This window comes from Simochromis diagramma, unplaced genomic scaffold (assembly GCF_900408965.1).
Source record: "Simochromis diagramma unplaced genomic scaffold, fSimDia1.1 OVJJ01000774.1, whole genome shotgun sequence".
Lineage (NCBI taxonomy): Eukaryota > Metazoa > Chordata > Actinopteri > Cichliformes > Cichlidae > Simochromis > Simochromis diagramma.
Window position 1 is genome coordinate 12,747 of NW_024387013.1, and position 26,743 is coordinate 39,489.

At 40.6% G+C, this 26,743-nt stretch overlaps 1 protein-coding gene across 1 annotated transcript; it reads left to right on the top strand.

Moving 5' to 3' along the window:
• Positions 1–19,642: 19,642 nt before the first annotated feature.
• On the top strand, positions 19,643–26,430 carry LOC120739399. Its single transcript, XM_040041153.1, has 4 exons — positions 19,643–20,872; positions 21,738–22,107; positions 23,673–25,343; positions 25,800–26,430. The coding sequence occupies exons 1-4, from the start codon at positions 19,643–19,645 to the stop codon at positions 26,312–26,314; spliced, it is 3,786 nt and encodes a 1,261-aa protein (XP_039897087.1). The 3' UTR covers positions 26,315–26,430.
• Positions 26,431–26,743: the final 313 nt, after the last annotated feature.

Consider the following 26,743-nt stretch of genomic DNA (forward strand, 5'->3'; position numbering starts at 1 on the left):
TTGTTAGAGGAAAAGCTGATGGTCATGATCTGACCCAGACATTTGGTGATGTTACTGTGGAACACAGCATGACAACTTTCAGTGTTGCAACACTGAAAGTTGATGTAAAAGACAGACCTTGAGAAAAGGCTTAATCACTCTTCATCAGTATTTATCTGGGTTTACCCTAACACTGGTGATCAGGATAAACAGTTATTCATTTCCTAAGTCAACCCAGGATTTCCCCTTCTTCCACAGAAAATGATCCATACATCTTAAACATTACTTCAGAGATTTATCATAACAAGTGGCTATGATATCTATATATATATAGATATATCTATATATAGATATATATATAGATATATCTATAGATATATCTATATATATATATCTATATATATATATATATATAGATATATATATATATTCGGGTTCGGTTCGGGTTCGGTTCGATACTTTGGTGTCACGGTTCGATATTTTTTCGATACAAAATAAAATGTTCATGCCTTTTTAATTTGTCATTTATTAAAATTATAAATATATATTTTAACTCAAAAGTACAGTTTTTTAAATTTAACCCTAACCCTTGTGCGTGTTTTTTATTTTGACAGCGAATGCGCACCTGTGGACCACTTATGTGCAGCCCTGGTTATTTAGCTCGTCATATTGCAGCCACAGAAATTCTTTTGTCCATGAAACCATAAAGCTGCACTTTCTTTTTGCCTTATAGTCTGATTTGTCATAACTTCTCCGTTTTGTGGTAAGCTTTTCTTGGCTGTCACTTCTTTCACCCTGACCTGTCTTATTTGGCTCAGCAGAACTAAAATATAAATCCTGCTGCTTTTACACACACACACATAACACTCAGCGATTCTCTGCGCGATCAACCTCTCACATGTTTAAGCTTGCTGCGGGAGATTTCACTTGTCATGTTTGCATAGTAAGCTAACAATTAATAAGACGATGTCAGAGGAATTGGTGCACAAATTATCATCACTCACAGATCAGTGCTGTCGCTCTCTTTACACAGTTTGCGCGATTGCAAAGTGAAAGCAAAAAAACAATCGCAAATTCAAACGCAATTTCAATATGTCACATATTGACAGTGGCTCACCGATGCCAATGACATAATTACCCAGCTACATTTCTGAAAGAATGCAAAAGCATTGACATATATTTTTCCTTCCTACAATAGCCCGACGGGCAGGGAAGAGATAGATTTTGGTAGCCCGACTGGAAAAATCGCTAGCTCCGGGACGTCGGGCTAGCGATATTGCGAGCCCTGTATCTGATTGAGGAATCACTCATCTTTGGAAAAGAGAGTTTATTACAGAGAAATGGCTCTTTCCAAAATTAAAGCTATACTATCCGCTTCTTCTGGGCTATATTCTCAGCAGCATAAGGAGAATCATGTGCTAACAGCTGTCTAAATGACTCGGCTAAAGTTAGTAGCATGCTTGTTGTTTTTGTCTTTGCACTAGGATGATGTCGGCGTAAATGTGCAGTCATATTCGTTGTGTTCCCACTAGTGCTTTCAGGTTAATCTCGTTGACATTACCTTAACGCCACAACACGGCAAATCTCCGTTAACGAGCTACCCCTGATAGCCCCGTGCATGGGGCTAGACGGCCAACACGTTAACGAGCTAACTGCGCTAACACACTAGCTCCCACCCATGTAATTGAGCATTGCATGGCACATCCAACATACTGTTTTACTTTAGTCCATGACTCGCTTACCTTCAGGGTCATACGTCACATGAAGACCAAAATAATTCCAAACGCCAGATCTGAATGAGGGTGGGGGAGGTCCATGTTACAAGGAGTGCTTAACTTCTGTCTCGCTAGCTTGCCCTGCGCTCTTCCTTCTGGCTATGCTGTCTGTGTTGAGCGCTCAGTGGGTCTGCGCTCGACAGTGCAGCCTAGGCGGAGTAGTCCAACACAGATCCACTGAGCGCTCAACACAGACAGCATCGTCAGAAGGAAAGTTGATAAAATAAATTACAAATGTTGTATTGTTCGATACATATGCGTACCGAACCGAAAGCACTGTATCGAACGGTTCAATATCGATACGAATATCGTTGCACCCCTAATAAATATTTTATATATATATATATATATATATATATATATGCTGCAGCAAATAGTTAATCATCTGATTTGAACTGCAGTGGATGATTTTGAAAATCCACTGACACTGAAAACATACTTTAAAAGAGTCACTGAATTTACTTTCTGGCAAATAATGATTTTTTTTTTTGTGCATAAATTTTAAAAATGTGATCCTTTATTTTTCATGCCCTGAACATGACAAAATAAATACATCAGACTTTACTGAAACCCACTTCTGTGCTTCATTCACTGATATTTATTTCACTTAATTGTACAGACTCACTAACATTTTACCTTCTTGGTTAGCTGAAAGAAAAATCTATTCATTAACAAATATCTTACTAAAATGGGAACTAGTGGTGATGTGTAAGCTAAGGCATGACTTCTCACATCTTCAGATGAGATTTGTGCTTGTGCCACCACACATATAAGATTTGATTATAACTTAGAATCTAGAATCTGAATTTAAAAGTATTTATATCCATTTAGTATATATTTAGGTCGTATCCTTTTTGTGTCATAAGAATTCTAAACAATTCTAAATTCTAAACAGAAGTGTTTTATTAGATCCACACAGCAAGCTCAGGAAGAAGAGTGGACTTCCTGTTCCAACACGCTCTCACTCCCAACTCGGCAAATCCAATCCAATCCAACTTTATTTATATAGCACTTTTAAAAACAACAAAGTTGACCAAAGTGCTTTCCAATAATAAAACAGAGAGAGCAGTTAAAAACCATACTTTAAGCATACAATGAAATCAATAAACAAAATAAATATATAATTAAAAAAGATAAAAATAAATCAGTGTATATATTAAATATCACAACATGAGTAGAATAAACAATAAGATATACAATGAATAAGATTAACAAGGTAGAAAGATTAAGAATGATCAACAGCTGACTAAAAACTGACTACAAACTGACTCTGATAACACTCCTAGAAAGCCTTTGAAAAAAAGTGTGTCTTTAAAAGTGATTTAAACATTTCAAGTGTTGGGGCCAGCCTGATATGGAGGGGCAGTTTGTTCCATAGTTTGGGGGCCACAACAGCGAAAGCTCGGTCCCCTCGGTGTTTCAGTCTCGACATGGGGACAGCAAGGAGTGACTGGTCAGATGATCTGAGAGATCGTTGTGGAGTGTATTGGTGTAAAAGGTCTGACAGGTAAGACGGAGCCAGGCCATTTAAGACTTTAAAAGCAAGCAATAAAATTTTAAAATGAATTCTAAAATGGACAGGCAACCAGTGTAAGGATGCAAGAACAGGGGTAATGTGCTCATGTTTGCGTGTCCCTGTCAACAGGCGAGCAGCAGCATTCTGGACCATTTGCAAGCGTGATAGTGAAGCCTGATCAATACCAATATAAAGTCCATTACAATAATCAAGGCGAGTGGTCACAAATGCGTGCAAAACTCTCTCCAAGTCACAAAAAGAAATAAAAGGTGTTACTTTAGAGAGCTGCCTCAACTGAAAAAAGCTTTTTCTCACCACTGTATTTACTTGTTTGTCCATTTTAAGAGCTGTGTCAAATTTTACTCCAAGGTTGGTGACAATTGATTTGACACACGATGTAAGAGGACCCAAGTCAGATGGAGGGACACCAGATCCACTCGGCCCAAATATAATGACCTCAGTCTTCTTTTCATTAAAGTTTAAAAAATTCAAAGCCAGCCATGCTCTGATATCCTTAAGACATTCTAAAATAGGCCTGAGGGGGTTAGGGTCATTGTGTTTCAGCGGTAGATAAATTTGACAATCATCTGCATAAAAATGAAATGAGACTTTATGTTTTTTAATAATATGGCCAAGGGGAAGTAAATAAAGACTAAAAAGAAGGGGCCCAAGGATGGATCCTTGAGGTACACCACATGGGAGGGGGGCAGAAGATGAATGAAATTTACCAAGTGAGACTGAAAAACTTCTATCAGAGAGGTATGACTTAAACCACTCCAAGGCAGTGCCTCTAATTCCAACATGATGTTCTAGATGATAAATCAAAATATTGTGATCGACTGTATCAAAAGCTGCTGTGAGATCCAAAAGCACAAGTAAGACAGACTTCCCAGAGTCAGCAGTTAATAAGATATCATTAAAAACTCTCAAAAGTGCAGTCTCTGTGCTGTGAAGTGCTTTAAAACCAGATTGAAATACCTCAAAAATGTTTTGACTCTCTAAAAAAGTCTGCAGCTGTGAGCACACTTCTTTTTCTAAAATTTTAGAAACAAAAGGAAGCTTTGAAATAGGTCTGAAATTACTCAACAAAGAGGCATCCAAGCCAGGGCGTTTCAGCAGAGGCTGGACCACCGCCTGTTTAAAAATTACAGGTACATGGCCTAAAGTCAGGCTGCTGTTTATAAGCCTTTGAATATAAGGTCCAATAGTGCCCCAAACTTCTTTAAAAAAGCGAGGGGGAAGAACATCACTGGGAGAGCCAGACTTGATTTGGGTGACAATTTTACCCAGTTTAAATAGAGACACTGGTTCAAAATGGCTAAAAATTGCTAAGGGCGTAAGAATAACAGAAGGGTCATAAGAAGGGGGTAAAATATGTGCTCTAATAGATAAAATCTTCTCCACAAAGAAATTTAAAAAAGCTTCACAGGTTTCAGCAGAGGCTTCTATACAGTTGGATTGGGGAGGGTTAAGAACAGAGCTTAAAATACTAAATAAGACATGGGGCTTATGGCAGTTGTCATTAATAACACCTGCAAAATAGGCGGATTTCTGGTTCTTGACAATTTTCTGGTATCTATGCCAGCTATCTCTTAAGATATCATGAGACACTTGTAGCTTGTCTTTTTCCCATTTGCGTTCTGCTTTTCTGCACTCTCTTCGAGCAGCCCGAGTGATGTCATTCAGCCACGGCTCAGACTTCAATTTAGGCCGCCTAATCTTCAGAGGAGCAACAGTGTCCAGAATGATTTGACAAGTAGATAAGAATTTTGCAGCCAGCACCTCAGTGTCAGCACAGACTGAGAGCTCTGAGTCAACATTTAAGGCCTTATTAAAGGCGGTAGAAAACTGGACGGCACTTGATGGTTTAAACATGCGAGAAGCAATAGGAGGGCCACAGGTAGTGATATTACAGGGAAGAGAAGTTTCAAACAATACAGGCATATGATCAGAAAAGACGACATCATAAGTTTGAAGATTATAAACAGGTAAACCATAAGACAAAACCAGATCCAGAGTGTGTCCATATTTATGAGTGGGACCAGTGACAGATTGCAAAACATTAAAAGCATCAAGTAGGTTTAAAAAGTCCTTTGCCAATGGTTTAGTAGGACAACACACATGAATATTCATATCACCCAAGATTAAAACCTTGTCGTACTTTGGCATTATTTCAGCCAAGAACTCAGAGAAGTCATTAACAAAGTCCCTATTATATTTTGGTGGACGGTAAATCACCGCACAAAGAACAGGATGACTGCTACCAAGCTCAAACATATTCAGTTCAAAACTGGAGAAAGTGACAGGTGACAGCTGGCGACAGTGAAAAGTAGATTTATAAACTGTGGCCACTCCTCCACCTTGGCCCGTAGTCCTTGGTGAGTTAAAATACGAACAGTTTGGCGGTAATAGTTCTGAGAAAGAGCTTAACTCACCGTCACTTAGCCAGGTTTCTGTCACACAGAGGAAATCCAGATTATGAGAGGTGAAGAAATCCTTCAATATGAACGTTTTATTTGCTAGCGACCTAGCGTTAACAAGGGCAAACCTGGTAGGGTCCGTCAGACCGGTGGCAGCCATCCAGGGAACCTGTTTCAGTTGCCGAAGGTTCCGCGGATTCGCTCCACCGCAACAAAGATGAGGTAAGAGAAGGCGGGGATGCTGGATCTCTTCAGCCAAGCCGACAACAGGTACCAGCCAGGTGCCAATAGGTTCCAGGAAGCGACGGGAGACAAAACGCCGGTGCAAAGGTCTGAATTCAGTCAGAGTGCATTCGGAAATTAATCTGTTATTGCCAGATGAAAGTGCCAAGTATGATTTCAGTTTCACGAGTAGCCCGCTGCGTTTTCCCCGACGTTTAAAGCGCTTCCTCTTATGAGATGTAGTAGGGGTGTAATCCAGGTGATGCAGTACTCCAGATAGTAGCGGAGGTGGAAAAAAATCCTGTCCATCAGCGTTAGTCCTTCCCAAATTCCCTGAGGCAAGTCGAATATTTAACAGAGCTTCACGATCGTAGGTCAATAGAGAGTCAGCGTTGTTCAATAAAAGTGACAAATATAATAGAAACAGGCAAAGCAAAAGTGGGTCCGACAACCGTGGACGGCGAGCCATGCACACCGGCGCCATCTTGAATGAGGGTGGGGGGACCACTTAGACAGAAACTACAATAGCACTGGCTTTGAGTACTGTATTAAATCCTCTATAGTAATCACAATTCACTATTGCTATCATTTACACAGTCCCAAAGCCAATAGGGCTGCACCACCAAAAAACACACAGAATAAAAAAAGTTGAATTCAACTGAAAAAACAGGGAAAGTCTTTAATATCTAATTAAAGAAAAAACAAAAACCAACACATTACAAACAAGCTGCTGGATCTAAACTGCTAAAGCAAGTTCTTAAGGCCAATGACTGACCCATCTACCATTGGGACACATGCAGTTTACTTAATACTGTCATTTAACACAATATTAAGTAAAATAATAAACTAACAGCCAACTTGTACTTTTTCATGCTAAAATGTAATTACTGAGGCACATTACCATCCCAGCCCACCGATAAGGCCGGGCCTACAAATTTGGAAAACACTGCAGCACTATAAAAGTAAAGATAATATTTTCACTTTAATTTTTGAAAAATAGAATTGACCTGAATTTTTGTGCTGCCACTTTGGATTCTTCAAGCTCTCTTGTGTTGCGTGCTGGATCAACAAGGTAAAGACAGCTGTCTGCTTTACTTAGGTACTGTAACCGAAAAGATGATAGAATGAATTCTCTCGCCAGTAATTACAGATAAAAATATGTCTTTATCATGCTTGAGAGGTTTGACTATAACTTGTTTGATCAGTTATTGATTTTTAAAATGAGCCCAGGAAAAGCAGTTATAAAAGATATTATTACATCAATCCCTATTATAATAAGTCAAGCTGATTTACAGATTCCATTTGCTATTATCTTATTTGTCCACACACGATTTACTACAGTCGAATACCTTAAATTTCAGTTTTTAATGGAAACTGATAGGAAACAATTAGCATTACAGTATACTGGTATTTGACGTGCAGGACTTCATAGTGGGACATCAAAGACACCACAAATCTGGGTTTGATGAATCCAGTTGTCTCAGAAAGTAAAAAATGTTTCCAGGGATGAAATTTTATGGCACTTACAGGACATAATTTGAAAAACAAAACCCTCATTTTTCCATAATATTGTATTTTTTTTTCAAAATATGAATTTTCTGAAGGGAAATTTGTGTTAGTACTAACCAGGAACTTCCAGTGAACATTTCCAACGTTCACAAACGAAACAATTGCGTGGTAGTTATCAAAGTTGACCTGTTAACAAAGCATTAATACAATGTAAAATACAAATATATTCATATTGCAATATGTATATGTATTTATTACCTTTGACAAACAGCGCCTCCTCATCATTTCTCTTTTCCCGAACAGGATGACAGCGGCAGTGTAGTGGTTCAGTATGTACACCTTACTGCCCAAATCCAACTTGCAGGCAATATCATGCAGGGCACTCTATGATCTTGTAAAAAAACATTGAATAATGAAGAGAGGTCAACTCAAACTGCTAATTATGTTACATTTTTGAAAATATGTAATCCATGATTAATTAATAATGTAGTGCTATCAATGTAAGACTTTTACTCTCTAAAGCACTCAAACACACTTTCATTTTCATTGACTGGCTGACTGATTTTCTATGTGATTTTCTCTATGAGAATATAGCTAGTTGATGTCAAACGTTACAAAAGGAAAGAATATATTGAGCTAACAGGATAATAACAGTAACTCACATAACCACTATATAAAACCAAAGTACACAGAAGACACATTATGAAAATACAACAAAGCAGATCTCGAGGCAGAAGGTTTATATCAACCGAAGACCACACTGTGGGTGACTCCTGTCAGCCAAGAACAGGACATTGAAGCCACATTTTGTGCTCATAAACGTTTCACATTTGAATAAAAACAGATTTAAAAACAATATACTCCAATAACTTCCACAGTTACCATATCACAGAACATTCTTCAATCCTGGAGTTGTGTCTTCATGGAAAATTTGGATAACAAAATGTGACTCAAGACTGAAAGTTCGTCTTTGACAATTTCACTTTTTTTAATCTTTGATATATATTTTTTAATTTTTTACGGCTATTTATTATTTTTTTTAAATTAAAGCAATGCTGGTCATTACGCGTGAAAGTTAGCGATCTGGAGTTGTGACTGACAACAGTATAAAACCTTTTAAGATTCAAGTGCATCAGCACAGTAACAAATCCATTTAAGACTAAAGCATGTATAAACAATAGCTGTGTCTATAAAAACATTGCAGCTGTCTAACGTGGATGATAAAATGTGTTTTTGATATGGGAACAGCATTAAGATCAGTGATGTTTTTGCTCTATGAATAGCACTAAAGCAAAACAAACACCAGGACATTAAATTTTGGGTTTGAAAGGATTACTGTAACACAGTAATTAAAATACAGCTTCATTTATTTTGTAGTGTCTTTTCCACGTACCTCGCCTGTTAACCATTGATGAGGTTCCAGTGATTTCCGCTCGCTGTGGTGAACTATAAAGTCGTTCCTTTTATTTGTGATGGAATCACAGCAACAACAACTTCGGTTTCCTGTCTTTTCCACAGTGCAGTGACCTATGGGCAAAATAAACAGTGTATTTGTATTTGTGGCACAAGAGTAAGAAATTCTTTCCACATTGTCAAAAAAGTACACAAATAACTCCAGATTCCCCGCATCTTACAAAACGTACATTTGCATACTGACTCATGGGCATTTATTAGTGGTCTTTGATGAGTCGTTCCTGATCAATGGTCACACCAATTTGCATAATTATGATGAAGCAATTCACCCCACAACCCATCGTTACTTCAGTTCGCTGGTTTCAGTGATTATGATAATGTACTCTTTATAATTTGGGGGAAAACTGCAGTCAGCTTAGACTGAAGAAGTCACTTGGATGAGTGACGAAACGTTTCTCCCACTGAAAACGTCCAGATGAACAGAATCAAGTTTTTCAGATTGACATAAAAAGGATGATTGACAGTTCATCAAGACATATAAATGACTATGTGTTATACCATTATAGAGACCTAATACATTGATAGGACAAGTTAAGTATTTATGGAAAAGTTGTTTTATGTGCACAAGATTGTTACTTTCAAATTTAATTTGTGAATACTAATAACTCAATTTGACATCAGTGTAACCTACCACAATCAATAATTAATCAGCTTGGAAAAGCTATTAAAAGGATGAATAGTTTAAAGGGAACAGAAACAGTTTTCAGCAGAACAGAATACATAAGCCTTAGATTTGCACAAAAAGTTCAAACATAAAAATTCACATGTTCTTCTCATGTAACCCTCAGCATGTTTCCGAACTGTGTCTGAATGACATAGCAGCAACTCTAGTGATCATGATGTTATGACTGTTTGTTGAGATTTCATTGAAGTTAAAGACAGTAGAATACACATTGATTTACCTGTAATTTATCCAATGTGTTGAACTTTTCCTCCTCCTGGACTTTTCTGCAGGTGTTTCGCACATCGCATCCTTCTGTATCTTCTGTGCTCTATAATAAATTAAAACACTTTACCATTTAAATATTGTTTAATATGTGTGGTGTGTTAGTATATTATAATTCACTGTTTTAAAGTGTAATTTTTGCCTTGCATTCCATATTTTCCTATTGATATCAATCAAAACTAAATGACCATAATTCAAACATTAATATGACAAAAACAATGATCACCTGACTTATGGAAGTTGGAGTTGGATCCTCATTCTGATTTCCTTGTCCTTCACTGTTTGGAAATGGGTCCCTCAACAGTTCTTTGCATTTTTTCCTCCTTGTCCACAAGATTTATTGTAAATGGTGCTGATTTTTTAGTCTTATTTTTTACATGGTCATAGATTGTTTGAACAATCACATCAGCACATGCCCTGGCAGGAAGGTTGTATATTCCTGAACTTACTGCTGGAATTGCAATAGAACACAGTTTGTGCTCCTCTGCCTTTTGCAAAACACTGATTATGGCCTGTCGCAACATAGGTTTTGCCTGTGTGACATCTTTGGCTGATGGTTTGCTTTGCAGACATGGTCCCACTACGTGAATAATTTTTTGGCAAGACAGGTTCCCAGCACTTGTTACCATAGCTTCTCCAGTCCGCAGAGGTCCGTTTTCTGCTTTGTAATTATTGCTCTTTCTGTATTTTTGGCCCACCACATTCTGAGATCGCCAATGCCAGCCCACCACAATGTTGTAACATGGTATTTGCTGCGCTGACAACAGCGTCCACTTGAAACTTGCAGAGATCAGCAATCCACACTGAAATGTCTACATCTTGCGTGAGATGTGCTGACATTATCCTTTTTTGTGTTGCTGCTTGTTGTTTTTCATCCTGGTGAGAAAATTTATAAAATGAAAAATAAAAAACTTTAAATAACAAAATAAATATAGAATTCATAACATTATAAAAAAATTAAGAAAGATAAATACAGTGATTGTAATATACATATTATTCGAGGTCCAGCATAGCTCAACAACAATGTATTTCAAAATTAGATTAGACAAAACTACTACAGATGCCAGCCATCTCTTTGTATTAGCTGCTGTATTAGAAAGCATGAACTAGTGCTATTAGATCCAAATTTTCATTGTTCTCACAGAATAACATTAAAATTTAAAAACACACTCACATATTTATCTCTCTCTATGTATATCTATGTATCGATCTATCGATGGATAGATATTAAAATGTCTGTCTTTTTTTAAACAGTATTGAGCAATCACTCCAACAGTTTAAATGCCTTTCATGACCGGCCTTTTTCACTCATTCTTACTCGAATACTACCGACTGACATTATTCTGAGAAAATGAAGTGACTTCTTGACAACCCAATTAACTCGAACTTTTTAGTTGCTCTAAGAACAAAGGAACCTACGAACATAAGTCATGATATGAACCAGTATTATGGCTGCCCTTCAAGATTATCGGATCAAAAACAGGAACGACTGCCAAGAAGTAAGAATCAATGAAGCGAAATATGGCTCACTGACTGTGATATGCAAAATTAAAAACATCAGTGGCCACAGTTTTTAATGGGTGATGAATCGTAAAATTACATTTTTTCATTCATATCATCATCTGTAGGTTATGAGAATATGAGTACAGAGATACAATATTAATATCTACAGCCAATGATTAAAAACAAAATATATTGTCACTGTTCAGGGATGTAATTTGGCCATTGGTGGTGTTGTTCTCAAGGCTTCTTCGAGGAGCATCCGGGAGAACTACTTTCAAAGTATTTAAATAAGAAGAAAGCTTGCTTTTCTTTTAGAAGGTTCCCTTAATAAATATTTACTAGCAACCTCTTTAAAATGATAATTAAGGGTTTGTGTTTATACATAAAAAAATAACAAACTAAAATCATTAATCACAATAATAATTTTTTAATACAATTTAAAATAAATAAAAAAATATATATATATATATATATATATATATATATATATATATATATATATATATCAAACCTGTTTAGTGACAGCTTCAGTCTGCTCTGTGGGCACATCTGAGTGTGGTGGTTCTTCTTGATGATCCTTATAAAAATAATAAAATTACAACTTTACATGGAAGAACACAGAATACTTACAGAACACACATGAAAATGTATGTCTTTAGCAGAACTTAAATTATTCTCGATCTATAATACATACATAGGTTTAGACAATATACAGTCTTTGTCTGTGTTTATATGTTACTGCATTTACAGAACAAAATGTTAAGTGATATAAATGGTCTTCTACAACAGCAATAACTAACAATAATGCTAATTATTTCACTAACATCAAGTATTTTATGGGTAGCTGTTGCCATGTGTGGAGCTTACAATATCATGATTTTCATTACCAAAGTTTTCCTAAAAGCTGTGAAAGACTAATGATGTTTTTAATTCTAAAATGTATTATGGCACATAACATGGTTATTTGATGTATACAAAGCAGTTTTAACACATAAAGTGTAGCTGAACATTAGTAACGTTATTAACACTCTCAGCTGGTCCTTGTTCCAGACCTGAAGATCCTCTTCTTTCATTCAGCAGCAGCTTCAGGTCTCTGATGGTCCAGGGCTTGTTGTTGGGAAACAGCCCTGCTGGGATGATGGTGTCCTCACAGAAACAGTGATGCTGTTGATCTCCATCACAGAGCACGTCCCAGTCTGCAGGCTCAGTCCTGCAGGGCCTCGCTGGCTTCCTGACTCCACCCAGTCAACAACAGGAAGTGTTTGAAGTGCAGGAACAAACTGAGGCTGTGGTCAAACAGGAGTTTTGATCTCCTCGCTCCGACTCTCACTGCGGCCCCGCTGCTGTGTCAACATGTGTTTGTGCTAAACAATGATGGAAAGTGTTATAAATGACTTGTTGGCCTCTGATCTGTCACAAACAGCTGAAACGTGTCTCTCATGAGTCACATGAAGGTTTCTGACAGAAAGGACAAAAAGTAGCTGCAGTCAGTTTGTGTCATTTTTATATTTATTCATCTGGGAGAAAAATCTGAGGGACATTAAAATGTGTTTTCAACAGAGACAAGAACATGAATATAACAGAACAGGTAAATGAACATGTTTCAAGTAAACAGCTGGACTGATCAGGTCCAAACACAGAGTGATAAACTTGTCAAACAGCTGTCATATCTTTATATATAAGCTCTTTATAAATGCTGCTCACTGCAGTCTGTTTACTAATAATGTCAAACTGTTAGAAACACAGAAACATCAGAATGGTCTTTGTTCACAGAAACCTGTCTGGGATCCTTTGTTGTTCTTTTGATGCAGAGTTACATTATAAATATAAAGAGTTATTTCAGAGTCTCATCAGTTTTCCTGCATGTCTTTATTTAACACATCAGCAGGGCTGAAGCTCTCATGTTAAACACACACTGATCTATGGACACGTTCATGTGTTTCTAACAGAACCAGGCTGATAACAGCCTGGTTCTGTTAGAAACAAAAAAAGGCATCCGGGGGTGCGCTGGGGGGGCCAACAGTGATCACTGACTGTTTTTAGGAGATTTTTGAGACTAAATCCTACTCAATAGGCTGAACATACTGTAAAATCAATCAGGTTCTTGCCCCTTTCTGTTCCTCTCTTAAGTCAAATATTCAAAATCTTGGAGCAATATCTAACTCTTCTCTGGGCCTGGACTCTCGTGTAAAATCTTTGTCTCGTTCCTGTTTGTTTCATTTAAGGAACATCTCTAAACTCCGACATATGGTCTCCTCAGCTAACTGGAAAAAATTGCTCATGCATTTGTGTCATCACGTTTAGATTACTGTAATTCCCTGTTTACCAGCTTGGACAAATCATCTCTTTCTCGCCTCCAAGCTTTTCAAAATGGAGTGGCCAGGATACTAACACGTTCTAGCAAGCGAGCTCACATGACTCCTATTTTATGTTCTTTACATTGGCTCCCAATCAATTTTAGAATTCGTTTTAAAATTCATGTTTTAACATACAGAGCACTAAATGGCCCCAGACTATTTATCCAAGCTTCGTACAAAATACACTGCTACTTGTTGTCTTTGCTCACAGAATAAGTTTGTTGGTTGTTCCAACAACCAACAAACTTATTCGGCCAAAAGGGACAGAGCCTTTCAGTCTGTGGCACCAAGGCTGTGGAACCTCTACAACTACGTTTGGCTGACTCTGTGGACTCCTTTAAAAAGCAGTTAAAAACTTTACTGTTAATCAACGCTTTTTAAATTTGACATTTTTATTTACTTTTAACCTTTATATTGTGTATATTGTCCATTCTGACTTAACTTTGTTCATCTTAATCTTTGTGTACAGTGCTTTGTGATGGCCTGTCTATGAAATGCGCTTAATAAATAAACTTTACTTGTTTCTATTTTTACATAATTCATGACTTGTTCTTTTGGAGTTTAAGTTGTGAGTTATGTTTGGGCTGTGTCTCTTGCTCTTTCAGTGTAATATTGTTTTCTTGTGCTTCCTTTGTTTCCACCATGTTCCTTTTTTAGTTATATAGTATGGGTTAGCTGTAGCTCAGGTGGTAGAGCAGGTCATCTACTGATCGGAAGGTTGGTGATTTGATTCCTGGCTTCCCCAGTCTGCATGCCAAATATTCTTGGGCAAGATGCTAACCCCAAATTGCTCTCCGATGCGTCCATCGGAGTGTGAATGTTACATTAAAAATGTGCTGGCGTGAATGGGTGAATTCACAAGTTGTGTAAAGCGCTTTGAGTGCTCAGAAAAGTAGAAAAGCGCTATAAAAGAACCAGTCCATTTACCGTTAGGGACATTTTGTATGTTGTTTTAGTTTAATAAAACCACCTTTTGGATTCTTCCCTGATGTGCCTGAGTTCTGTTTTTTAGTGTCACTGTGAAAGGCACACAGCCTTTCTTTAATTTTTGATAAATATTACAGCGCACTGAGATGAAACCTGCCCCAGAGGTACAGTAGGTGCCCTAGAGGAAGCATGTGTTGAAAGTTGGACATCAACTATAAAGAAGGATTTTTAATTCATTTTTGAATATGATGGAATATTTCAGTACCCTTAATGGGTTTGAGGATACGTGTCCTTTAATTTATGAGGAATATTATCTGTCTCAGACGCCCCAGAATGAAGAGAATATCTATGGTTTTGTAGTTTTTCTCAGGAAATCATCCTTCAGGCTTCCTCAGTTTCTTTAAAGTCGCCAACTGGACATGTTTGCTGAGATTTGGTAAAACCTGCAAAAACCTCATCTGAAGTTTATGTGAGACGTCATGGTCCCTTTTACACATGAGCACGGGTTTCCATCTTATCAAGATATTTGCTAATAAATCAATTTTACTGTCAGCTAACCAAGAGGGCTAAATGGTAGCAATCAGATCAATAAAGTAGATGAGATGTCAGTGAATAAAGCACAGGGACAAGTTAAAGTCGAATTTATTTATTGGTTTAGGGCTCAGAAAACAAAGAATCACATGTTGAAATGAATGCACAGGAAACATCAAATTAGTATTTTGTCATGGCTGTGTGCAGGCAGGGAGAAAGGAGCCAAAATGCAGGACTCGGCAGACGCCGTGGACAGACAGAGGGAACACAGGCAGGCATAAACAAAAGCCAAACACATAGCAAAGCCAAACAAAAGACATAACAGAATAAACATAGGATGATATAAAGAAACACAAAACACTGAGTCGTCAGACTCAGGACCATGACATATTACTCAGAAAGTATTTACAGCAGAAGCAATAACAGATGATTTAATCCTTGAAATCTTCCATTACTTCCTCAAAGTTTAGTGATGATTTTCTATAAAACAGGTCCCATCTATGCAAGCATGTCTTACCTGCTTAGCTGATCTTTAATGATTCGTTGTTAAAACCTTATTTTTAATGACCTTCAGCCACACCGCCTTGGCATCGGGGATGGACCTGTCCTCCGCTTTCACCCCTTCTCCAACCTGTTGTGTGAAACTAGACACAAGAGCTTTTAATTCTTTCCAACATTCAATATGTTTTCTGTTACTTTTGTAGAATAAGGAGGGGATGTTTTTCTCATTATCATTTAATATTTTAATATGGCATTATTAGTTCATCAGAAGTATATAACCAGCTTTGCATTAAACATAAATTGAAGTTTTTGACCTTACATTATTCTTTGCATTACAGTGATTGTTATAACTTTAGTTTGATCTTTTCCTTACAGGTACCAGAATAATAACATGATTTTCCATTGCAGATGTAACCATGATTATTCCATACACATTGCAGTTTGTTGCTTATTCTAGAGTTGTGCTCAAGGTAATTAAAGGTTAAAAGCTACAGCCAGCGTGATGTCTGGCTGATCTATGGAGGGCAAAGGCTTTGAGCTTGGAAGGCCGCACGCGCTTACACAGCACTTATAAGATGTTATTCTTGGTGATTTTGTGCTTAGTCATGTTCTAATATGTTTTAAGTAGAAGTAGCTGATCCAGCAATATTCATTTAATATTATATGCTTGATTTAGAGCAATACACACTGATGGTCTTAATAAATGAAAGAGTCCTTGTAGCTGCCATGTTGTGTCTTAGCAGGGTACAGATGGTTCCAGGAGACGGGGGGCAGTCAGCGTCTGCCCTCGGGAAGGAGACAATGTTATTCTTTGTGTTAAATAAAATTGTCAACATTGATTGTATTACACCTGTCACTACGCATGAAGGGGCGTTCTAATACCCTGATTTTACAAAACTATGATGATGTGTTTTTTGAGATGAGATCTGAGGACTGTCTGCATACAGTGTCCATCTCCCACGTGTGTGACCATTAAAATCATCGTTTGACTCAACCCGACCGGACCAGTGTTGTTATTGTGGGTTTTTCCTATGGTGTCCATCCCCAATATTTTGAACTCGTAACAGCTTGGGGGCTCGTCCTGTGGTATTGGGGTGGAAGTGTGGAAGTGTGAAGTGTGGACGGTCTGAGGTGGTCGAGCGGACAGGCACGGACCAGGGATCTGATGTGAGTGAGCTTCCCGGGTGCATCTAAAAGGTAAGGCACTGCCTGTTGAGTTGATTCCCAAATTGTGCCAAATTGGGCTGCATTAAATTAAAAGTCTACTCACTGACGTTGCTGGTGGGTGTCTGTTTTGATTTTGATGAGAATCACCGTGTGTTATGCAGTTAAAGTTGCTTAAGAGTATTTAATGAAGTTGAAGAAATATGAAACTGTTCCCAGAAGTAACAGAGAATGTTGGGTTTGAGTCCCTGGATATTGAGCTGAAGGCTCAGGTAGTTTGGTAGGGAAATTAGGACAGAAACTGTTCCCAGAAGTAACAGAGACTGGTTAATAGTTTTACAAATTAGGTCAGAAACTGTTCCAGAAGTAACAGAGACTGTTTAATTGGTCGTAAAAAAGTTAACTTTCTTCGGTGAGACCCGTTATGGTAAAATTTGTCAAAATCGGTTAGGTGAAAATTATTATAGGACGGCAGCCCAGAAGTCTGCTAAGAAGCGCATAGCCCGGAGTTTACGCTCCCTCCTGGTCGTGGACGCGCGGTCTTGACCTGTCGGCGAACAGGGTTAGTTCAGTTTGGCTTAACTGTGGGGTACAGGGCATCCCGGAATCAAGCTAGGAGTTACCGAGTCTCCTCACCGTTTTAAATGGTGTCATGTGCTTGTTTGGACAAAGTTAAATTGAGTTAGGGATTTTAGAAGTTAGGTCAGAAACTGTTCCCAGAAGTAACAGATACTGTTTGATTGATTACAAAAAAGTGAAACTTTCTTCGGTGAGACCCGTTATTTTAAATTTGTCGAAATTTGTTAGGTGCTGAATCTGTCAGGCCTGTCAGTGATTGTAAATATAAGACGTCTTTTGTAATATAAAATAATAGAATTTTGTCTGAGCTTTGTGTAACCCTCTGTGTTGACGAGAGCGCAGCTGCAGCGCTGCGAGCTATTTTTAGACGGTGTGTGAATATGCAAATGAGCTGGTGGCTGGGAGGAGAACGGAGCTTTTCACTTCCTGCCCAGAGTGTGTGTGAGCCTTATAAGCAGAAGGCTTTTTATTGCTGAAATCCTGTAAATAAGCTGCTGGTTTTGATGTTATAACAATATAATGGCTTCTGATTTAAAAAGAGTGGTTTCAATAATTTTAGACACACCTTGCTAATGTGCTTATAATGAGTTGGCACTCGGCCTTTGAAGGTCAGAAGCTTCATTCGGCGTGATTGTCCGGATTGATAAAGTGTAGTAAATGCCTTGAGTGCAGAGGGCTAATGCAAACAAGCTTACACACACATAGGTTATGATTAGAATAGGTCCATAGAAGGCTTTTGAATGTTTTAAACTAAGTGTGAATCACTAGAAGGTTATTAGTTAATCACAGTTGATTTATGTAATATAAAAAGCATTTAAGACTGAGTAACTTCAGTTTTTGAGGAGGATAAGAGAGCGTTCCTAGATCAGAATAAGCTGCTGTAAGTTAATTGAAAACAATTTAATTAAATCTTAAATATTTTATACTGATAACACAACTGATTTTAAGCCATACCTTTAAATAAGTAAAGTTCATGAAGTTTTCTGAGCTGCCATGACACAGAGAAAGTGGAGTGTTTCACCCTGAAAGGATGAAATGATGCTCTGCCTTTGTTGTCAAGTTCAAACATAGGCCGTAAATAAATATGAGCCACTGATAAGCGTGACATAATTAATAATATCAAAATAAAGCACATTGGGTGAGTGACCCAGATAAAAATTTATGAGCACGCAATAAAGTGGACCTGTTAGAACCCCCTTTGACATTTGTCCCTTCAACAATAAATGATTATACGGTGTCCCATGCACTAAACAGTCCCATTTAATACTGTTAAATCGTTGTTTAAATAGAATACAAGCAAACATGCCTGTGCTGTATTTTGCAACCTGTAACATACAAATTGCAGAGGAAGAGGGTCGGCTGGAGGTGACCTGTAAATGTCACATAGTGACTGAGGAAGGTGTTTCACCTTATGAGATGACAGTGTGGTCTGAGATTGAGATGCACGAGTTAAATGCCTATATACAACGTTGCCTATTTCTATTTCGAGGCTTAAAGGAGATAACTGAGAATGAAAATGATCCAAATTGGGAGCCCACAGAGGCCGCCCACTTTGCTCAGGCTATGGTAGAGTCTGTAGTAGACGGTTTTGATTTTGATATGCTTGCTTGGGAAATAATGTAATTATTTGTGGAGATGTCTCCAAGTGATTGGTAGATTTAAAGGAGACAAATGTGGGCTCGAAAGTGTGTGGGTGAAATTGTGTGTTTGGGTGTGTGTTTGGAAGACTTTGAAACATAGGTTTGATTTGAAGAAAGCTAATCACAGTATCATGGTTTGACATTGAAGCAGAGCGAGCTATACAGCTAATTATTGAGGAGATTGGATTTGATTGATCCATTGCTCCCTCGCTCGGTAAATAACAGGGTGTATTTGTCAGTTTGTGAGCAAACATGATATTGCTTTGGAGCAATTTTCTGTGAAAAAATTTAAGGCTGTATGAATGCATTCGAGCTGTGTTATTGTTTTGTGCCCCAAAGTTAACATGCAGTGTGTATGAGTTTATAACATTTATGTTACAGAGTGAAAAGTGGTCATTAAAAGTGAATATTGAAAGAGGCTTGGTTAAGTCTTGACACACTGCGTTGGCTGTGTGTCTTACCAAGCAGATCACAAGGAGACAGTGACCCTTGGTGGAGTGAAAGTAATTCTGAAACTTAACAGGCAGACGCTGCGGGCTGACCCGAGAGGAGGAGCCGGATAACGTCACAAAAAGGGAGGTAAGCCTGTGTTCTAGGATAATGGCTGACGGCCCGAGCATGACACCTACTGGGCACAGAGGCTATAAGCCTCTGAAGGAGCAGCTGGAACAGCTAAAAAGAGCCATTCGCCTGGCTTCTTCTGGATCATCAAAATTAGCTGAGAAGGAATGCAAAGCAATGGAAGCTGAGCTAGGCAAGCTTATTGCTTCCCAACAGAGAGGGCTGGATGACAAAATAGCCCTAAGTCTTGTGCTCAAAATAGAAGGAGAGAGATGTGAACAGCAACTGGAACAACTGCAAACCGAGACAGAGAAACGTTCAATTAACTGGAGAATTAACCAACAAATCAAGGAACTACAGCAAACTCATGCAAACTGTTGCAAGTGGATGTTCTTGTGGAACGGAGCATCTTCCTGGATGGAGGAGGATGACACAGCTGAAACAGAAGATATGGAAAGCATAGTGGAGGCTTTGAAACAACTGAAAAAGCAAAATAAGAAGCTGGAAGACCAAATGAAGAACTGGATTCCAAAACCAGGAGATGCTAACAAGTATCACACAGCAGAGATTCTTCCTTGGGCCACATTAACATCTAATGCTATAGGACGACAACATGTCATGCCTGTAATGACCCTTAGAGGAGGACAAGTTCATGGCCCAGATGGACAGACTGCAATGGTTGTAGGAGGAGTAGCTGATGTTGAATACACCAGGGTACCACTGGTGTTTCATAATGAAGGGCCTATGACAGTTAAATGTCAGCCCCTAAGTGGGGGAGGGAAAGAGATAGCAGCAGCCGCAGATGAAGGCTTGACTTCATCTTCTAGTTCACATGAGAGAGGAGACAGGCCAGAAGCCGAAGCATCAAGAGAAAGCCTGCCAGACCAGACTGGAGAAGTGGATCGGACCCCAAAAAACAAAGAAATGATTTCACCGGTGGAAAGGATGGCACAACCGGCTTTCATTGAGCTGCCAACACCAGTAAGAGAAGAGCAGGCCCAGACCAGCAGGTCAAAACACTCCAAAGCAATGGCCAAGTCAGACACATGGGCAGGAGAAGTATTTGGACGAATGCTTGAAGACCCGCAAGGGCTATTGGAAGTATTAAATACGCTGAAGACCGTAAAGGACAAAATGACCAAAGGCACGGCAGAAGAGGAGAGCGACAATGATTCATCTACCTCAGAGGAGGAAGATGATGACGAAGACAACGACAGAGGAGGAGTCCCGTCAGAACCAAGTATAGCCAGGAATCTTAGGTCGAGACAGGTGAAAAAAGAGCAGGGACAGAGGAGGCCTATTTTTAAGAGTTCAAAAGGCAAGGGAAAATTGGGACAGCGTAAAACTGTGACCAAAGCAGAAAAAGCTGCCAGCACTCATTATAATTTGCCTTTAGTGGCTGGTGCAAAAAACGAACCAGTGTACCGCGCATACAAAGTAAGAGATTTGGAGGCATTGGTTAAACAGCTTCCACCTATAACTGGAGGAGGAGCAAGGTGGTTGCGAGAATTAGGTAGGCTAACAGAAGGAGAAGAGCTTGCTATTGGTGATTTTCGCGCCATTTCTGCGCGGTGTATGCTCGGTGGTGGGCTAGCAGATGTAGAGGCCATAGCTCGCACAACTCGCTATGCAAATGATTTGCCTTATCATGAAGTGCAATGTGCTTTGTCTGACGCAGTCCGTGAAAAGTACCCAACCCCTAACACAGGTGCCATACCTAAAATAACTTGGGACCCCCAAAACACACCTAGAGAGTTTTTAGAAAAAGCCAGAGATCAGTGGTTGTTAGAAACAGGTACCCATCCGGGTAGAGAAGGTGAACACCGAGCGTGGTTTCGTTCAGCGGTGCTGGCAGGGCTGCCAAACCAGGTCATAGAAGATCTACAGAAAAATCCAGATTTTGCCGTAGCAGATTCGGTGCAGTGGGAAAGACACGTCTCACATCGTTTACAGCTGGAGCAGGACAGGGCGAACAAGCAGAAAAAAGAGTTGGAGGAGGCACAAGCGTCTCTACTCAAACTACAGTTGGCGGAGGCCAGAAACAAAGCCTGTGAAAAGAAAAAAGAGGAGAAAGAAAAAACAGAAAAAATGATGATAGTTGCGACCCAGCCTGGTCCTGGGCCTGAATGGCCAGATAGTGGCCCGGGTCCCTGCACTAATGACGGATGGCCCGCCAATGCACCAAGCCAGAACCAACCCACAGGGAATTGGGGAACCGGTGGATCGTACAGAGGGCGTGGTGGTTCAGCGGGGGGAGTACAAAGAGCTCGTGACACGGGGAATCTCAGCAGTGTGCCTTGGAATGTCTGTTGGAGGTGTGGAGCAGAGGGTCATTGGAGCAGAAATTGCCCAGAACGTCGTCAGAACTATCAAAGAAGAGGCTACCAATCCCAGGCACGCGGAGCTCCGAGAGCAAGAGATGGCTCTAGGGGAGCATATCAGGCCCCAAACCCGAGTGCAGCACCAGCCGCGCAGTATCCAGTGGCTGACTGGAGGGAGGACCAGTACTGAAGGGACCCGGAGGGACCAAACAGCATGGAAATGGCAGATCCCATGCTGTCGATGACTATAGAAGGGACAGAATTGCCCTTCTTAGTGGACACTGGAGCAACCTATTCAACCTTGAGAGCAGCACCAGACAGTGCAAAGTTGTCCTGCCACACAGTGAACGTGGTGGGTTTTTCCGGGATCCCAATCACTCTGCCAGTGACTGACCCAGCTTTGACAAAGCTGGGCAAGCAGACTTTGAAACATAACTATGTGGTGTCATCGCAAGCGCCAGTAAATCTCATGGGCAGAGACCTGCTCATGAAGTTGGGCGCTACAATCACATGTTCAGCAGATGGATTATCTGTGACTCTGCCAGGGGGACAGCATTTCCCGTGCCTGGGAACAAATTCAAAGACTCAATATCTGCTTCAAGACTGTGAAAGAGCAAAAGCCGACATCTACTGGGGGAGACTAGTGAAAGAGGATGTTCTGAGGCAATTTCAGCTGTGGAGACCCTGGATAATGAGCTTGGCAGTTTACTTCCCTCCGCGCGAACCTTACCACGTGGCTTTGTTTTATGATAAAGATAGTGACGACACCTATCGTGAATTATTTCAGTCTGATCTTGAGGGTCAGACGTGGAATGTGCAAACACATGACATCTACATCGGACCAGAAGGTGTAGCCGCGGCTGTGAAATTAACTGATGAACAACTGCTTTGGTACAATGTGGAAGAAAATTCAACCCCTCACATTACATTGGCGGTCCACCAAGGTCATGGTGCAGGTGATCTAGGTCCAATGGTCAGGCGAGCACTGGACGACACAGGGTGGCAAACAACCCAAATTCCTAACTTATCTTATGCTCCAAATTGTAAAACCTATCGTATAACTTGTGCCTGTGAGGATACAGTGATCTTGGAACATAAAGAAATTTCAAAAACACATGGTGAGGAGTGTGTAGACCATCCTCACGCAGTTGCTGGACTGTCAAATCTGCCCGACAGTCTGTGGTCAAAAGGGCCCACGGATGTTGGCCTAGCTAAGTGTCCTCCGGTCTTGTTCCAGCTGACATCACACATACCAATCAATAGACCACAGTATAAACACAAACCTGAAGCAGAGGAAGGAATTACAGAAACAATAGAAGGCCTGTTAAGGGCCGGGGTGTTAGAGCCCTCTCACTCACTGTGGAACACACCAATTCTACCAGTGGAGAAACATGGAACAGGAAAATATCGCATGGCACATGATTTGAGAGCCATTAATGAAATATTGCTCTCTACTACTGCACCAGTACCAAATCCGTACACAGCTTTATCAGCTATCACATGTGACCAAAAGTGGTTCACGTGCATTGACCTGGCAAATGCATTCTTTTGTCTTCCTCTGCATGAGTCACTCAGAGACATTTTTTCATTCACATACAGAGGCCAACAACTCAGATACACACGGTTGCCACAAGGCTTTGCACTTTCTCCAGGTATTTTCAATCAGGTGCTTAAAGAAGCCCTGTCGTCATGTAATTTGCCTGATGATTGTACATTAATACAATATGTTGATGATCTTCTCATTGCAGCCCCGTCAGCAGCGGATTGTACAGCGGCGTCACTCGTTGTGTTGAATAGGTTGGCAGAATGCGGCTTTAAAGTAAGTAAAGACAAGCTGCAGTTAGTTCGCCCTGAAGTGACCTTTTTGGGCCGGGTAATCGCACACAAATCAGTGGGTTTGATGAACACACACAGAGACCAAATTCTGACACACCCAAAACCGCGCACTGTGAGAGAAATGCTTTCTTTTCTTGGTTTAACAGGTTACAGCAGGCAGTTCATTCCGGATTATGCAGGCAAAACTGCCCCTTTAAGGGGCCTAATGAAGCAAGTTGGCGTTCGAAATCTTAAGGCTGAGCTGCCTTGGACGCCTGAAGCCGAAGCCGCATTTATTAGGGTAAAACAGGATTTGTCAAGGGCCTCAGATTTAGCCACACCCAATTATGATGAGCCATTCTATTTGGATGTTTCTGAAACAAACTCAATTGTAAATGGAGTGTTGTTTCAGAAAAAAGGGGGGGGTAGAGAGGTACTCATGTATGTAAGTGTAAAACTACACCCAACAGAAGCAAAGCATCCTACATGCACACAACATGCAGCAGGGGTCGCTAGAATTATCCAAAAAACAGCACATGTAGTGAGAGAACACCCACTAAAAATACTTACTACACATAGTATAGTGGCATACGTGAATTCACAAGCATTTTGTATGTCACCACGGGCACAACAGAGACTGAGCAAAGTCTTAGAGGCCCCAAATTTGACATTTACACATGAAGGAATTAACATGGCAGATTTAATGGGTGTAGGGGAACCACATGACTGCGCCAAAAGAGCACAGATTGAGGAAAAGATTAGAGAGGACCTGAAGGTTGAACCCATACCGGGAGCTGAGGACTGGTTCACCGATGGATGTTGCCACCGAGACAAAGGAGGACTGAAAGCAGGCTATGCGGTGGTTTGCAGAGTAGAAGGAGATTATCAGGTCAGAGAGTCAGGAAGGATTGAGGGAAAGCAGTCGGCCCAGAGAGCTGAAGTGATAGCCTTAGCTCGAGCTTTGAGACTAGCCAAGAACAGGAGAGTGAACATCTACACCGATTCGGCATATGCGTTTGGAGCAGCGCATGTGGAGCTGCCTCAGTGGAAAAGAGCAGGATTCAGAACAGCAACCAATGCACCTATTTCCCACAAACATGAAATGGAGGAACTGGAAAAGGCCTTGGCTGACCCAGAGGAGGTGAGCATCATAAAATGCAAAGCTCACTCCCAAGGAACCAGCATGGTGGAAAAAGGAAACCAGAGAGCAGATGAAGCCGCAAAGGAGGCCGCAGGCTACAAAGGACGGAGACAAATGATACAGGTAACATCAGAAGAGGAGATATCTGTTGACCTGATCGAGGAAGTCAAACAGGCCCAGGAGGAGGCATCCCCAGAGGAAAAGGGGGTGTGGAAAAACAAAGGAGCCTGGCAGGATGGACATTTGTGGAGGGGGCCAGACGGGCGCCCCGTGTTGACAGCCATAATGGCAGAACAGAAGGTGGATGAAGCCCACGGACTTGCCCACGTGGGGATTGCCCAGATGGAAAGAAATTTGTGTCATTGGTGGCATCCGGAGCTGCGAGGAATGATAAGAGAAAAGGCCAGGATGTGCTTAATCTGTGGGGCACACAATCCTAAGCCAGCAGTAAAACCGGAAGTGGGTAAGTTTCGGCCCCCTGAGAGGCCGGGAGAGGAGATTGTTATTGATTTCACTGATATGATTGATTCCGGGCCTGGCGGTGTAAGATATTTGTTAGTGTGTGTTGATGCTTTGACTGGCTGGCCAGAGGCCTGGGCTACAAAAAAGGAGGATGCTAGGACTGTCATTAAGTGTTTAATCAATCATTACATTCCTCGTCATGGGTTCCCCAAAAGAATTAGATCAGATAATGGAACCCATTTTAAAAATCAAGATTTGGCAAAAGTAGAAAAAATGTTGGGCGTCCAGCATAAATTTGGAACAGTCTATCATCCTCAGTCCCAGGGAAAAGTAGAAAGAATGAACCTAAATTTGAAAAACAAATTGGCAAAAATCTGCGCGCAAACGGGGCTAAATTGGGTCGCAGCCCTGCCGGTTGCGTTGATGACCATAAGATGTTCTGTTAATCAATCCACAGGTTTTACACCATACGAGCTGCAAACCGGGAGACAGTTTCCGGCACCTTGGACGGTGGGCTCGGTTGAACGGCACAAAAAGGGGAACCGGTCCCACGCAGACTACTGGAACGAGTTAAAGGCGCTTGTTTCCAGTTTCACAAAACAGGCGGCTTGTAAAGGGCCCACAGGAGAAGGAGAGGTCCCGGACGCGAAGGCAGTGTGGCTGAGAGTCATCAAACGCAAGTGGAAGGAACCCCGCTGGATTGGTCCATATGAGGTATCGGCTCGGACGGCGACAGCGGTCCAACTGAAGGGGAAAGGCGACACCTGGTACCACTGGACGCAGTGCGCAGCCGCGCACGAGGGCTTGGTGGGGAAGGATCAATCTCCACCCAACACAGGTGAAATTCAGAGGCAGAATAAACCCTCACACCTGTGCAACGGGCCGACCGGTGGTCTACCCGGAAGGTCGAAGAAAGAAGAGCAGCCTAGGAGGAGATCACCGCGCCAACGAAAAGGAGCGGTACCACACTGAACACCTAGAACAAGAGAGAGGCTCTGATAAAGGGCTTTGAACTTTTTACTACACCATAACATTCACATACAACCATGCCATCACAACAATCAGACACTGGTGACGAAAGAAGAGTTTCAAAAGCCATCACAATGTTCAAAATTATTATGAGTTTGATGTCAATTATGTTGCTAATCATGGCTATTTGTTTTTTGATTTGTTTGTTGCAGGCCGACCCGGGAAACCAGTCTGAGCACGGAGGCCATGCCAGTCCGGCGTTGTTTGATACACCAATTACATCACGCGTGATCTATAGTGATTTAAAGCTGCGGGCAAGAGTGAAGCGCGAGGTCTAGGTCTACATAGGTTTTGCCTGTGTGACATCTTTGGCTGATGGTTTGCTTTGCAGACATGGTCCCACTACGTGAATAATTTTTTGGTAAGACAGGT

Bases quoted from the DNA above. Each gene is read 5' to 3' on its own strand.
- LOC120739399 (XM_040041153.1), top strand. From the start codon at position 19,643: ATGGCTGACGGCCCGAGCATGACACCTACTGGGCACAGAGGCTATAAG. The intron at 22,108-23,672 runs GTACTGAAGGGA...TTCTCATTGCAG, and splicing joins GCTGACTGGAGGGAGGACCA to CCCCGTCAGCAGCGGATTGT. The intron at 25,344-25,799 runs GTAAGTTTCGGC...ATCAATCCACAG, and splicing joins AGCAGTAAAACCGGAAGTGG to GTTTTACACCATACGAGCTG.